Source organism: Battus philenor, unplaced genomic scaffold (assembly GCF_028537555.1).
Source record: "Battus philenor isolate CCGP_79_NKW_IND1 unplaced genomic scaffold, ilBatPhil1.0.hap1 SCAF_13, whole genome shotgun sequence".
NCBI classification, from domain to species: Eukaryota; Metazoa; Arthropoda; class Insecta; order Lepidoptera; family Papilionidae; genus Battus; species Battus philenor.
This window is the reverse complement of record NW_027181675.1, coordinates 10249716-10266211: the sequence shown is the minus strand read 5'-3', so window position 1 is coordinate 10266211 and position 16496 is coordinate 10249716. Positions and strand designations below refer to the sequence as shown.

Here is a 16496-nt window from a genome sequence, read left to right as displayed (position 1 = left end):
GTATGACGTCTGACTACAAAGCTGCACCAAAGACCAGGATTTTTTTATGAACGACCCTAACGTCTTTATGGGTAGAACGTCGTAATATCTGTTCTTAGCTGAATCTTTAGATCTATTTGGATATCTTTAGATCCGATAGACTCCAATTACAAAGCATAGGCCTCACTGAAAGACCGCCACGAACACCAGTCTTGTGCTGCGAGCATCCAGCTACTTCCCGCGACCTTTACTTTGCCGTCAGTCTACCTAATGGGGGTCGACTCCCGCCGCGTCTACTGGCTCGTGATTGCTACTCGAGTACCTTTTTGCCTCAACGGCCATCGGTTGCACGTGCGATTTGTCCCACCTGCCACCACTGCAAGCAAGCATGATCTTAGATCTCCTCATTTCTGATTCGATGTCGCAGCGATACTCCCAACATAGCCCTCTCTATTACTCGCTTAGTGACCTTAAGTCTTCTTATGAGAACTATAGTAAGCGAAAACGTCACGGTTCCGTACATCATCACTGGCAATACATATTGGTTAAAGACCTTCGTCTTCAAACATTTCGGTATTTTGGACGAGATGATTCGGAGCTTCCCGAAACGTTGCCCATCAGCGTTGGTTAGTCACTCGAATAAATAATCGTCTACCACTTAGAGCGTAGAATTGGATATCAAATACGTTTTGTTCATATTTATTTTGAAACCTGCTTGTCCGAAGGCTGTACTGAGGTCTCGGTCATTATAGTTATATCATCGGCGAACCGAAAGTGTGTGACGATGCCGAGCTCGCTCCAGTCCATGAGCTTAAAGACATCTTCTAATGCAGCGAGGTATATTAACATATTTTGACAGTGTGGATATCGACGGTAATAAGGTTAATAATTTCTAACTTAGTCGCATATTCTCAATGATTTAAATAATATATACACCATAACGAATTCGAACATTAATAATACATAGTTATTTTACCAAAAACTTTGTGACACAATACATATTATAAGCAAGTGAAAAGGAAGCATTCATTGCCATCTTATTTAATTCATATAAAGTTTTTTTTGTAATAGAAAACCGATAAAATAGTGACATTGCATAAGCACATCATTATTTTTTTTTACACCGCCATATTGCATAAGCGACATTAAAGTATTGGCGGGAATAAAAACTGCCAGTCTCAATTGGCATCGTCTCACAAGTGGTACATCCTGTTCGACAACAAGTACCCATGACTGTGTAATAGTTGATTTTGCGATTACCAACTTTACTATGAAAGAAAATCAAATAAATAACATTTATAACTAAGAAAAAAAATTACATTGCATTAATATTAAGTGCCCTCTGAATTTGGAACATTCGTTTTTATTCACGACCAGATATATTATGGTTGCATATTTGAATAAAAGTAGGCTTGTTATGAAAAAGCACTTTTGAAAATAATCTATGCATGGGCAAGACATGAAATCACTTCTTATGCAACTCCGGAACCAGTTCTTTTTGTTGGGCCTCTATATACAACTTTGGGCACATGTCAATGGCCCAGAGAAATTTAAGTGTTAATTCTGGTGTTTTCGCTGTATATAGAAATCGTTTAAAAAATTAAAAAAGTGGAATATGTGTTAACAATTAAAGGTAAAATATTTCAATTCATTACCTACTGATAACATAGGCCTCTCTCATAGTTTTTCAATGAAATCGATTAAAAGCCGCCTGTTAATTACTAACTATCCAAGACGATTATTTGTACCTTCCATACATTAAAGTTTTGGCAAGAGTAAGCATAAGTCTACAATGATTACTGAAGAAAGGAAATATTATTGGGATCCTAATCTCTCCAGGTGTCAGTCCAGCTTCGCTGATCTATGCTTGTTAACTCTTTAGCCTATAACCACGAGTCAGACTCGTGATAAAAAAATTGTGCCCTAAGCGAAACCACAAGTCAGACTCGTGGTACAGAATTTATGCCATAAACAAATGCCACGAGTCAGACTCGTGGTACAGAATTTATGCCATAAACAAATGCCACGAGTCAGACTCGTGGTTAGGAATTGGTACACAAAATCCCGTGTATTATTAAACAAGCGATTGAAGTTTTTCCAAACCGCGCCATTACAAAATTATAACAGGCACGAATCATCATCGAACGGTGATATACTGAAAATATAATGAAGCTACCGACGCAACTTTAAGGTCAGTCGAAGCTTATAAATTCATTGCTAATGAAAAAAAATCCAACAAGTGCTTGCAAAGTATATACGAAACATAAAAATAGATAAAAAATTACATTGGAATGTAAGAAATGTCGTGTCCCATTACATGTTTCAAAAGATACCATACAATGGGAGATGACTAATTTTCATATAAATATTCATATTATACTTTGAAATAAATTATTTTTGTTACTGAATTTGAAATTGCGTTACTGAATTACAATTGATTGTAATTGCACACTGGACATCTTAAAAATAAAATTTGTACCTAAACACAGTTTATTTAATAATTCTTTTCGTTGTACACGAACATACTTGTTATGAAAAATACACATGTTGCGTCAGTTCCGGTACACGGCTGGACAGTTAAAGTGCACGGCGCGCGACCGATTATTGCGAAAATTACGGCTCGTGAAATTGGCATTTAGCGTGGAGGCCAAGAGGTTACGCTGATAGTAAAAAGTTATCATTCCTTAACTACCAAAAATAGCGGAACCAACAAAGGACTGCACAAGTCTCGTAGTGTCCAGTTCGGTAGCGAAATAAAAATATTTAAAATTCAGATTTAAATAGTTTATTCTTCCCACGTTCAGCTATTTTTAGGTATTATGTATACAAAATTTAATTATAGTGGTTCCGAAAACAATGTACCACGTCTTAGGTAAGCGCGGCAGGAGAGGGCTGTGGAGGATTATCCGCCACAAGAGTAAAACAGAGTAAGTTCAAGCGATACTTTGTTGCGATTTTCGAGCACGTGTATTCAGTTTTGGTGTTAGAAAAAAACATATATGAATGAACATGTTTGTGAAGATTTCGATTAATGAACCGATTCATGGGTTTAGAGAATAAAATTTTTAAGAAATAACTCCTTACGCCGAAAAGAGGTCAGCTAAGAACGAAGTTCCAACCACAAGACGTGATGAAGGAGCATTCACTAAGTTCGCAAAGCGGCCGCAGGCAACTATGAAGTTTATAATAAAACACTTGGTTTTAATACTTCATTATTTATTCACATATTTATAATATAAATTATCACAAGACTAAAATTTTTTTCATTATTTGAACTCATACATCACAACAGATACCTCCCATCACATTTACCATAAACTCTAATATAAAACAGCCATTATTAGACACATTTAAGATATATCAGAATCATCTTTCAAATAAGGCCATAGGATGTGCAATTATATAATATTTTACAATGTGCTCGACATACACGACGACTTTACTTAAACGACCACGTAATATAATCATTACGACACAATAAAAAATATTGTCCTATCACCGGATTCACCGCATAAGAATACAAGTCGATGCGAAACTACGCTTCATAAGGTATTCGCTGATAAGAAAATACGAATGGATATAAAATAAGAAGACATTTAGATTTATAATTTGAATGTTCCCGCAGTTGCAATCTATGTACAGCCTCTTCTTTGGTGATGAATATATAGTTGACAAATATATCTAGGAAATAGGAAATTATTTCCCAATCGAGATGCACAGCACACTATGTCTAGTCACAAAATGAGGTAGGAAAGTAAATTAGAAGTTCAATTATGGATGGACTTTTTATCATAGAAAATTTGCTCAAGGTGCCATAAGAAACGTACGAACTGGATATAAGATATAAATTTAGAATGATAAACATCAGTATAATGCTTTGAAATACTTTCTTCAAAATCTTTATAATGTATAAAGCAACATCAAGTCGTCAAAAAGAATTGATTCAAGGTTGGTGGCGGCTATGTATTATTGATAAAGTACAAGTTTCTAATTACACACAATACTCTACGCACCATTTTCTACGTTAAAGTTAGAGCTCTGACCTCTAATTATTCTAAAATCACTTAATAGTCTCCCAACTGTTCAAAAAAGTTCATAGCTGAACATTTAATTTGTAAAGCTCTTAAATACCTCAACCTGAATGGAAAGACAATTCTATAAATATTTACATTATATACAGTTTCTACAATATACGTCTATATTGTTAAAAATCTTTAATCAAACATTAAATAACTAATCTAAAATTTTAACATGAAATAACTTTAAAATGAACTTTCTTACGGACATACTATCGCTATGCTATTGACAATATCACAAAATAAGATTCTATTGAAACGATTGAAACACTATGTTATGTACATCAAACACACATCTTTCCTTGTGTTCAAATCACGATATCAGCAAATATAATCCTCTTTTAAGCAGCTTGTGAGAGATAGTAATGGCAGGAAGTAACATTATATATACAGATATGTACATTCAGTCCTACAGCAAAAATACTTTAAAAATTATGTTATAACTAAATTTAGTTAAAAATTATTAATGAACATTTGTTAATAATCTAACACGAAAACTATAGAAAACGCTAAAAACTTAAAATACCTAAGAAATCGCAAAAACCTTAAACAATAAAAATGAGTGGACACATCAACCAGCCTTGAGTCTTTGCTCTGAAATCATAATGCTACAACTAATTTACATTAGATTAACTACTATTGTTACAAGAGAAGAACGATTAGCGTATATATCACGAAACAAATACATTGATTAGTAAATAAAATATTACACGAGCGATAAAAGGAAAACAATATGAGTTAAAATTGGACTAGTCATGGTTAGGACACCCCGCTGTCAGTCAAATATACATAACTCTGTGCTAAATAAGTACATTAGTACTGTAAAAACGCAAAATAAATAATTCACTCATTGCAGTTCGGTTACAGAACGATTAATATAATAGGCCAGTAACATAAAAGTACTATATTTATTTATCACTCTCACACGTAATTTCTACGTGTTCTCCCCTCTACCAAACCTACGACTTAAAATAAGTCGAAATATTCGATGTCGTGCAAGTTAATACACAATATTAAAAGGACACACAATTTAAATTAACTGATACTGTGTTACACATGTTATTTACAGCACTAAGTAATAAACACGGGTGCGATTTGAACAGATTAAAAACTAAAACATAGACACAATATTGATCACAATGACAACGTATCACGAATCAATTTCCGCACTGTGTTGCCTACAGAGGTCGGGGGAGCCCCGGATAGGTTGTATTGTATTTTGAACAGGTACGGCTGTATGTCCGCATACGAGGTGTCGAATATTAAATCGGCGTCGGAGCGGCTTGGCATCTTGGGAACGTACTCGTGACGATTAATGATCTCGGTTATGTGAACGATCTTGTCCTGGAGCATCTCGACGACGGTCTCGTGCTGGCTGTGCATGTCGTGTTCGTTGCGGGACTCGGTGAGCTCGCAGCATACTGTCCAAACCTCCCATGGCACGCACTCGGGTTGGAAGGGCCAGCGCGCGCGACGCTTCTGGAAGAACTCCAGGCTGATGGAGCCGCGTGGGGGAGATGAGTTGGCAGTGCGTAGTAAGTCGGAGAACTCGGATATCTCCTTCTTGACGCACCGGCCTAGCGCCTCCGACTCACAGCAGACATAAGTGAAGTCGATGAAATCACAGTCCACGTCGATATAACTAACGGTACGTATAGAGTAACTCTCTTCATTATTGTACGTGAACTTGCCACTTGACCGGTGGAAGAGCACGGTGTGGAAGATGCTCGCTACCACCTCGTCCACTTGCCTTCCTTCCATGGACATTTCGAAGGCTATGCTGCGGGCGTTCATCTTGCCGTCGTCACAGGCAAGTCGCTCGCGGAACCGTCGCCACTGACATAATCACCCGTGTCGTTTGCCGTTACACAGTGGCGAAGGGTCTCTGGAGCGAATAGGTCACAGATCCAGCACCCTGAGCCATCTCACGTTTAAATAATGTAACGAGTCAAATCCCACACTGAAAATGGAAAATGACCGTTTTAGTTACGCTGCCTCACCTTCAATATTAAAAAAAAAATACAAAAAACCGTACTCACCCATATACTTCAAGGTGCCACAAATAGTGGTTGTCCGCGCGCCGATAGACAGCCACTTTGAAAGTCCGAAGTCGATGAGTTTTAAGTGGAATTCTTCGTCAATAAGTATATTTTCCGGCTTCAGATCTCTGTATATAACGCCGGCATTGTGTAAAAAATCTAAAACAAAAATAAACGTATTCATATATGAAACAGCCACTACTGGTATTTAACATTGACTTTAGAAGGAATAATTAACGGTGTAACAATACATTACTTAATTACACAGTGATTAGTTTATTGAGTGCTATTAACATTGATAGACACAAGGGCATATGCTAATTTCATTCCTCAACAGGTTTTGACAAAGTCACCACATTACACGCGTACTGATCGAGATATGTTCTGATATTTTTGTTATCAAAGTCAAGACTATGTCCATAGCTATTTCGCAACATTGCCTGTTGAGAATTTTGAAAGTTTGCCCGTCAGCTTCAGACACTAAACTTTACCACATTAAAACTGTAAAAGAGGTTGTCTCTGGTGAAAATCAGAGGAGACTGTTGAAGCATCATAATTAAAAACTTTATGGGTAAAAACAATTCCTGGCATAGTAAAAGGAGTGAATGTAGCTGCCAATTTTAACATAATAAATTTTTTCACCATCATTATAAACCTCACATTACATATACATGAATTATATGTTATATATATAGTACTTGTTACATTAAAACATATCCTTTGTTTAAATAAATCCTTCAAATGTATTTAGTCGGTTTAGTTGATTAAAGTTTTAGAATAACCCAAGTATGACTGTGTTTTGTAAAAAGAATCTATTCACGAATTTGGACTTGATTTAGCCCACAATAAGGACATAACATAGATAAACAGCAATGTATAAAATAAAATACATACAGCGATATATTGTAGTCAAATTATTTAAATCTCACGCCAAACCATTTTATAGCTCTTTGCTCTTAAAAGTGTTGTGTCTTTGTGTGGTCTCCTATTGAACACAAATAACCTTATATTAAAATAATAATGGGAATAAATTTTAATCTGCGAAAGAAATAAGAAGGAACGATTTTAGCAAATTTAAGTTGACAATAACAGCATTCAACTCAAATATAAACTTAAATTGTAACATATCTCAGACTGTCGTCCTCTTTTAAATCAAAACATTTTAGTAGTTCAATTTGTGCTCCAACTTTTACAGTTAAACTGTCGCAGTATAACTTTGAAAACAATTTTTTTTTGGTAATGGTTTTATATATTATTATATATATACACATGAGATTGCTACTGTTCATAAAAAATTTCCAGAGTATGTGAACATCGTCATCTGCATGCCATAATACCACACTGTGACCGCCTGCCAAGCGTGAGGATTGTGGTATATTTTGTCATAGATATTTTTGGAGGCCTATACCTTGCAGTAAGCGTCTACGGGCTGAAACGAAGAAATCTAAAATATGGAGTCCATATATGGAGCATAGGAAAAAAATATATTATAAAGCCAATATATCCAACAGTAACGTCACTAATAAGAAAGACACAATAAACTAAAAAAGTGCTGTTCAAAGTGTTATAAAGTTAATTTTCAAACAATGGACAGAAATTATGCCAGAAAGGTGACTAATCATCTGAATATATACATATATATATATAACATATACATATATATATAAGCTTATAAGTTTGCAGTGACCGAAAGTAAACAATAGCTAATTTTAATATATAGTCATCGGAATTATGAAGACGTTTCTTATTATATTTTCATAACGTTATAATTTCCGAAATTATTAAATTTTGGATATAGTGACTCCTACAAATATAAGTAACAAATCACCCTGCATATTGTCAATTTAATAATATCATATCCTTGGTGCTTCAAGTTTAATCAGGTCGGTTAATTGTTTCATTTTAACAACGTTATCATTGAACGCAGTATATTTAATACTGGCTTATCAAATACTCACCTAGAGCAATGGCAATCTCGGCGACAAACACCTTCACAATCTCTTCCGGCAACTTCCTATACCTTTCAAGTAAAGCTAGCAGTTCACCGCCCGAAACGTATTCTGTAACTGCAAAACATTAAGTTGATAGAGAACACTAGGAATCAACAGTTGATAATGACCTTTATGTAATTAAGGCACATCATTGTTATCAAAATAACCCAATGGCACAATTAAATCAAGTCTGACCTCGTTTTTTGTAGACGTATATGAATAACTCTATCGATAACAAGCCGTATATCGAATGAAGGAATCACCTTTGTTATTAGGTCGCTCCTTATCACTAAATATTTAATCAACATCGCAATAATATAAACAAATTGATTAATTTTCTATGCTTTTTACATAATATACTTTACATAGTATATTATCAATATCACCGACACTTCAGACCTCGTCTGAAGTGGCAGTGGCGGTGGGCGGTGCGTACCGCTCTTGAAACGTTCGGCCGTTGGGGCCGACAGGTTTTCGCGTGGCAACCACGAATCTGAAGAGGCGATATAAGTAGGCTCCCACCAGGACTGAACACATAGCGACAGTCCAGTCATTACGACTTTTAAGAGAAGTCTTTAAATGTTTCTATCAGCTGACATAATGATGAAAACAAAATGTTTGTAGGCTGTGATTATAGCAAGTCCATGTCCGGGTCTGGACACTCGAACAGTTCAAGGCAAGTCAAGCGTTATCGTCCGAAGGTGAGGAAATGACCTAACATAATAAGCTCTTTCCTTTATTCACAGTACAGTGATTTCTCTCCTCACGTGAAGGTATAGGGGATGTGTGATAGGCCATTCTCACCAGCGGAAGGTCTGTCTGTCAAGTTATATTTCTTTTTCTGAACTATAGCTGTTGCTTTTGGAAAAGTTCTAAACGTATGTTATCTTAAGAAAAGGTTGATCAATAAACCATTTTATTGTATTAAAATTTATATAGTACTAAAATCATGCTGAATTTCACGAGAAAAATAGATTTATAACATGAAAAAAATAATGTTAAATTGTCGTTAAAAGAGTAACTATCGATTTTTGAACAGGTTCTGCTCGATCTATTTAAATGTACTTTGTGTCAATGTCTTGACTTTTCGAAAGTGCGTAACAAAGCCTTTTCGGAAGAATAAATTTTGTTTCATTGTTTCCTATTTCTATCCCTAGTCTTATTTCGATTACCCCAGTGCCAGACGTAACGAGTAAAAACGCGTAATTGTGGTTCGTCGACATAATTCGTCCGTCTGTCGCCTCAAGTACGCGTAATTTAAAAATCGTCCCAGCGAGTTCTTCAGTGATTCAACCGGATTAAAACTATGCTCACAGCCCTAGCACGTTTTGCAGCACAACGAATAGCCAGCCGCCATTTTGTTTAAAGATTCGATTCATCTAGCCATGTGATTCGTAGATAAATATCTTACATTATACTTTTGATTTTAATAATATTTTTTTAATAAAATAAGACAAATAACGTACATGATATAAAACTAATAATTTATTTCTTCAAAACGTTTAAATTGTATCGTGCGTTTTTTTTTTTATTATCATTAAACGAAAAAGATATACGATAATATAAGGCCTAACATATCTAATTATCGGGTTGGTGTGGGCACGTCTATTCACCACAGTGACCTTGACTATGTCGACGATCTACCTCGCAGGGGTCTAACTACGGTATATCTACTAGCTACCGGTCGCACTAAAAACCCTTTGGACCCTAACTGCAGCCGGTTGCACAAGCGATGTCCCTCTACCACATTAGACGGACAACTATTTGATTTGATCTTCATCAATGACATCTCTTAATCTTGCAGCGAAGCTTTTTGCATAATCTCTTCATTGTGGATTATCTATCATACATCCTTTGTCCTTACAAAAAGATCTCTAACAAAATAGATCTAACCGTTTCTAAATTACATATTCATTTTTTACTTTAATTTAGTATGAGCTAATTCAGTGCAATAATAAAATGCACTATAATAGATTCTCCCGTGATTTTTAAGTAAAAGTTTTTAACAAGATCATTATTTTTTGAGAAATAAACAAACTTATCTATATATGTATAATGTACGTAAGCCATACAGATACGCCTATATTTAGAGCGAGATAGCAGTCACAGAGCGTCCCAGTGATTATCACGGCTACCCCAAGTGTTCACTTTGAACTTTGAATTAATGCCCGTCAAAATTATAATAATAATAATTTAAGAGATAATTACATTACAATAGTAATGGTATTAATACTTACAGCGAATATAATTATGTTAATATAAATAGCATTTCTTTCAAATCTTAAGGTCATAGCACTAAGGGGTCTTATAATATTTCTCCAGATGAGCGGTGCCTTAGCGGTCGCTCTGATGAGTGACGAAGTGCAAGAAATCCCGAGAGAATTTTAGCTTGTACTATCATTCTTTATGCATTTAGGAATCCTAATTTAAAGTACCATAGAAGACGTGAACTGGGCTAAATAATTCTTTATTTATATACATCTGTGTAATAAAAAATATAAGACTTTGATCTGTACAATGCAACCACAAACTCGGCGAGTTTTCCGTAAATAAAAGTGTCATCGGAAATATACGTTGTTGTGTTAAGTTATTAAGACTCATTTATATATATATATAAAGAAGAGTATATTTTGTATAAATTAGAGGGACCGGAAAGTAACAAGTTTTTATTTCGAATCAACAATATTTACCTTCGTTACCACCTTCGTTATCAACAACCTTTTGCTATTTTGTATACGAGTTTTTAATGCCGGAGTGGTAAAATTTAATCAGTTTTTGTGTAAAATATGTCGACAGAAACGACATTACTTTCCGGTCCCTCTAACAAATCTACGTATATACATTAACATTTTACACCTTAGAAACACATAGTTACATAAACACTAAATGACTATTTAATGATAAAGCCACATCCGAAGTTAAAAATATTATTGAATACGTTAAAGTCGCTAATGGTTATTCATTTAACTATCAAGCGTTCTGGAAATCAAAAGGTAATTATTTTTCACTCAATGGGTTCCCATGTTACTTGACTATTCAACTGTATGTATGCGACTATAGGCTGTGATAACGACGAATGCGTTTTCGTACAAAAACAAAAATAAACAATAACTTTTAGTTGTATAATTTTATCAGAAAATTATAAATTATAGACATTGAATATTTTTTTTATTATTTTTGATTTATTTAAAATTTAATTTAACATTATGTTTATTTCTAATATGTCGTCTTTGTTATAGACGTCAGCGACCTTATTAAATGAATGGTTTGAATGCTAATTCGCTATATACATATACACAATAGCTTTATTTTTTTTATTTTAACTGAGAATTTTTATAGCACGCTCCTTGATTGTAATGATTTTTTGTTGCAAATGTATAACAATATTAACACACTGCATCGTATCAAAATACGTTATTAATTTCAAAACTTGAGCCTAGCAACAGACAGACGCGATTATTGACATCTATGTGCATATACTTTTAAAAATATATTTGATATCTCGATGCAAGGTGTTTGTAGGATGTAAAAGGCACTAACTTACTTTAAATAAACTGTAAAACAACTTATATCACCTCATTAAAAATAATTAGAGATAATACTAAAGTATATAACTTACCAATGTACAATGTTTTCTTTGTTTGCCAGCGAGACACAGCTCCGACGATAAAGGAATGATGTCCACAGGCAGACTGTATGCTCGCCTCTGCCTTCACTTGGTTTACTGCCCTTTCTGCTACTACCTGGAAATAAAAACAATACAAAGATGGTTAACTCACACCCTTTTTTTTGGTACATTTTGTTTACCATAGACAACTTTCATGGTATTATTTTCAAACTAAACGTCCCTGAAAATTTAAACAAAGAACATTCTCCTTTTTGTTCATAAAAAAACAGCGTAAAATTTGCAAATCTATTATATGCGACATGGTTTCGTTCATGTAAAAAATTTAAAAATGTACAAAATTATAAACATATTTGCTTGTATATTATTTTTGTCTGTGATAATAAAAGTCGAGCGGGTTGATCACCTATTAGTATGTGATGTGCAGTATGTTATAAAGTCACAACAAACAGACACTGATAAAATTACATGTGCATAAAAATAATCCTAAAAATAAACGATTTTTAAGTAGAAATCAATTTTTAAATTCACACATTTTTACATCTTCAACAGCAAACTGTATTCTATCTCCAAAGACTTATGATTGACATTTGTTTACCTTAGTGTCTATAAGAATTGTTCTTTCTATAGAAAGTTAATAAATCTATAGGTAACAAAGGGTTACAGAAATTCTGTATATTGCTTTCCTATTCATTATTTTGTGAGTAGTGCTTATTAACAATGAACAATTAAAAATTATATAGCCCAGTGGTTTCATTTTTTACAGGTGGTGACTATGCCTCGTAGAGGCATTGACGTTTATCGGATTCGAAGAGGCAGACTGCTGACGACCTTTAATTATTTAATATAGCAGTCTTTTACAACGCTGAGGGCCTACCGGGCTGTCTCTGACCACGAAGTCGGTAAAAGCTAATAAAGCCGAAAAAAAACAAAATATGCTTATAGTTAGCTTTTTTTAGGACTTAAGTCACAAGTAATTTTACTTACTTATACAACCTAAGCAACCTAACTTATATTGAAGGATTAGGACTCATAGACATTTTTGACCGTCTTAACTAAGGTCCCATGAACTTATTAAACACAAGTATATCCTTAAGATAGTACATCAATCTGAGGTCAATTGAGATTCATGCCAGAAGTTAGGTTTTATTAATTGCTACTATTAATTAACCAAAATTTATAGAGGTAATGTTAATTTCACATATGTGTTTTGTTTTGAGTTTCTTGCTAAAGCTATTGTATTAAACCACATAATTGTTTATGTATGCATAAAAACTACAGACAACTAAACAGAAGAACAGAGAAAAATCATTAAACTGGTCAAATTGTTATTCAAATTCTCATAAATTTTATAAACAGGATTGGAGAAAATGATGTATTCCCAGGATACATAAAAATTATTTTTCTGGACAATATATACTCTCAGATTGCTGAGGATATGTAATACATTTGTACACAAGAAATATATTTGTAGGAACAAATACATATCTTGTACTAGACAAAGACTGAATTATTTTTATTTTCTGTTTTCTATGTTTATATTAAGTCATGCTTTTTTTAATACTCCTATAAACATTATTATAATGACTAATACTCCTATAAACATTATAATAATTGACAATAAAAATACAAGGAGGCAAAATATTTTTAAGGAAAAATATCACAATTTATAACATATATAAATACCATAATTGATACATTTCAAGACAAGAAAAAAAATTATGAACTATATAGATCACTTCTTCTAAAACACAAATCCATACTATTAATAAGTTAAAGAATTGTTTCGGCAATGAGAAATTGTAACTTTATTATTTTTTCAGTTTAATAATATTTGTTAATGGCCAAGTAATTTTTGGTAAGATGTTTATTATGTTTCCATTAACCACTACACAAATGCAGTGTTCAAACTTAAGGTTAATTGTTGAGAAGTTCCCCATGCCTGCCCTTGTGAGGGATAAAGGGAAATTTATTCACAAAGCAACAGCTAATGTAAATCAATATCTGTATATTGATTTACATTAGCTGTTGTTGTTGTTATTCTGTAATAGAATCGAAATGTATAACAATTGGGATACAATTACTTTGGTTATAACTTTGCTTAAAATTTGACCTAAAATAAACAAGCACTGATTTCTTAACTTTTATACACAATTTTTAAAAATACACCACATGAAAATGCCATTCTCATCTTTAAATCTCTCAACATCCCTTTTTATTCAGCTTTTGTAACACTTCTTGACATAATAATCACCACCAAATAAACATCCTTCTTCCACAATGTCCTTATTAACTCTATAATTTTTTTTTTATGAGATAGTCTTTCAGCCTCCTTACAAAGAACAAACACCCCACTCTTTATTTGTTAACTTTACCAGATAACATCCAAGTTCTATGCACTAATTCATCACATTCTTCATTCTGATATGCATACCTCCATTGATATATTACTTTTGTAGTTTTTTACATTGTTAATTAAGTTTTCAGGCCCACCACATTCAAGTTTTTATTTTTCCCTATTTAGAGTTCATTTAGCATTATTTACATTCCATTTGGCTAACCAGACAGGCCACCTAATGAGTAAATTAAGTTAATAAAATTGGCATCACAATATTTTGTCTTGTTGCATTCAGCCAATATGCAATAACTGTTTGACTAGCATCAAAAACTCGAATCTTAAAATTTTTATCTTTACTAATCCATACATCTTGCCTTAAATAAAACACAAACCATACAATTTCATTCACAGGATTCAGATGCAGTTTATTGAGTGTGGTTATTACTCTGGTTATAAAAGATGTATAGATACGGATGTATAGCTAATTTGCTGTCAATTAATGTGGTACATCCTATCCAAATTCAGTGTTTTCAGAAATAATAAATTTATGTAATGTGGAAAATAAAATAAGTAACAAAAATTCTCATTATTATAACATAATAAAATTAATTATTGAATAGCATCTGTCCATGCACACTTTATCCTGCCTGAAGTTATTGGCCTGTCACATTCCGATAGAAAATATTGATTAATGTAACATTTTTCAACATAATCGCTTTATGCAGATTGATTGGAAAAAGATGTAAAAGTTTAGCCTTTTGATGAAAAAGGAGCAATTCTTTCATCCATTGGAGCCTTTACTGCTATACAATTTGTTACCAATCACTCCAATTTTCTTAATAACTACTTTCAATCTAAAAGGAGAATATCAAAAAAATTTATTTAAATATTGCTTTTGTCTTATTCCTACTTTTATGAAACAAACTTTTAAAGTAATTTTCTAAGAATAGGCTTGGAATTGTTATCAATATTGAGATCAAATTTTTTTTATAAAAAAGGACATCAAACAGTTCAAAAAAACCTGTTGTTAAAATTTTGATTCTTATCATACTTCTTTTATTTTATCCCTTTTTCAGTTCAAAAGCCATATTAACTTATTACCTAGGTCTAGCATTTAATTTTATCAGCATAAGTTTCAGTAACTATAAATATCACAATTCAATCATAATTAACAAAAAGTGACTAAGTAAATAAGAATGTTACACAACCATCAAATTTTAATGTGCATCATCATATCATCTATTAACTTTATGTTATAAACTAGTAGCAAAGGTGCAACACAAAAAATATTGAATCTAGATAGTAAAACCAAAAGTAAAAGACAGGGGAAGAAAGAAGATAAAATCACATATAATTACTTTACAAATAACAAATTTCATGTGTCCTTTTAGCTTATAAATACTAGGAATTACAAATTTTTCTTCTAATGACAAAGAGAGTATTACTCTTTAAATTCTATATTAAATATGCAGATAGAGTACACATTTGTATGATAGATTTAAATATAATTATGAAATAAGTATATAATGTTAGGACAATGTTACAGTTTTTACCTGTGATTTACTTAGCACCTTCAATGCATATTCCTTTCCATTACTGTTTTTTCTAACTTTTAAAACTTCACCAAAAGCACCTTTAGCTATTGCACTAATAACTTGAAAATCTTTATTTAAGTGTGTTGTGATTGGAAATTCAGGTAGAAAAATTGACTCTTTGTGTGTAACAGGCCAAGCTGTTTTGCTTGCTTCCAAATGGTTGTTTAGTGTTGAATCATTCCACCTGTAATTATTGTAGTATTTTAAAAAATTATAGTTCAAACTAATAATAAATTACTATATACGTGAACTATTGTAGAAAGTTCGACGGAAATTAAATCATCAATATATATAGATAATGTTATAACTTGAATATATGTTCCACTAACCTTCTTCTAGACACACGAGACCAAGGTCGTGATGCGCTGCACACAGACTGGTTACTAGTCAAACTTATGAAAGAACGCCCGCTGAGGTTGCCGAAATGGGAAAGACTAAACTGTACACAAAAATAAATTAACGTCAAAAATCACCTGCTTCTATAACAAAGAACTTTCAAACAAAGTTGAAAATACAATGAATGTTTTTCTAAAAGGTGAAAGTGGAGTGATGTTTATTAATCAAAACTAATAGATTTATTTTACGAGTAACAAAGCGTTTATATTACGTATGTTCAGCTGAGAATGACATTAGCAAGTTTTCGTTTCATCGCAAATTATACCTGACTTGTAAACGCTTGGCCGTCTCTTATTGGAAATGCTGCGTGCTTATGGTCCCTGTAATGAATACTTTTGTTGTGAGAATTTCCCATTAAACTTAGTTACGTCTATGAAGGCCTTTGTGAAATATTAACAATTTTTTCTGTTTATTGTACCAACAAAATCTTCTTTGCTTTGAACCATAATCCCACCCA

The 16496-nt window shown here is 33.0% G+C and overlaps 2 protein-coding genes across 3 annotated transcripts in view; both read right to left on the bottom strand.

Annotated features, from left to right (window-relative positions):
• S6KL (S6 Kinase Like) overlaps positions 1-16496 on the bottom strand; it is a 77428-nt gene extending 60932 nt beyond the window's left edge. For both annotated transcript variants that reach the window (XM_068777487.1, XM_068777488.1), the window contains exons 1-6: positions 16305-16496; positions 15973-16082; positions 15602-15827; positions 11705-11828; positions 8053-8160; positions 6095-6253 (exon numbers count right to left, since the gene is read on the bottom strand). In XM_068777487.1, the coding sequence (XP_068633588.1) occupies positions 6095-6253; positions 8053-8160; positions 11705-11828; positions 15602-15827; positions 15973-16082; positions 16305-16394 (817 nt within the window). In that variant the 5' untranslated portion in view covers positions 16395-16496. The remainder of the gene's footprint in view (positions 1-6094; positions 6254-8052; positions 8161-11704; positions 11829-15601; positions 15828-15972; positions 16083-16304) is intronic.
• Positions 2526-5989, bottom strand: Atg101 (autophagy-related protein 101). Its single transcript, XM_068777491.1, has one exon. The coding sequence runs from the start codon at positions 5847-5849 to the stop codon at positions 5190-5192; it is 660 nt and encodes a 219-aa protein (XP_068633592.1). The 5' UTR covers positions 5850-5989; the 3' UTR covers positions 2526-5189.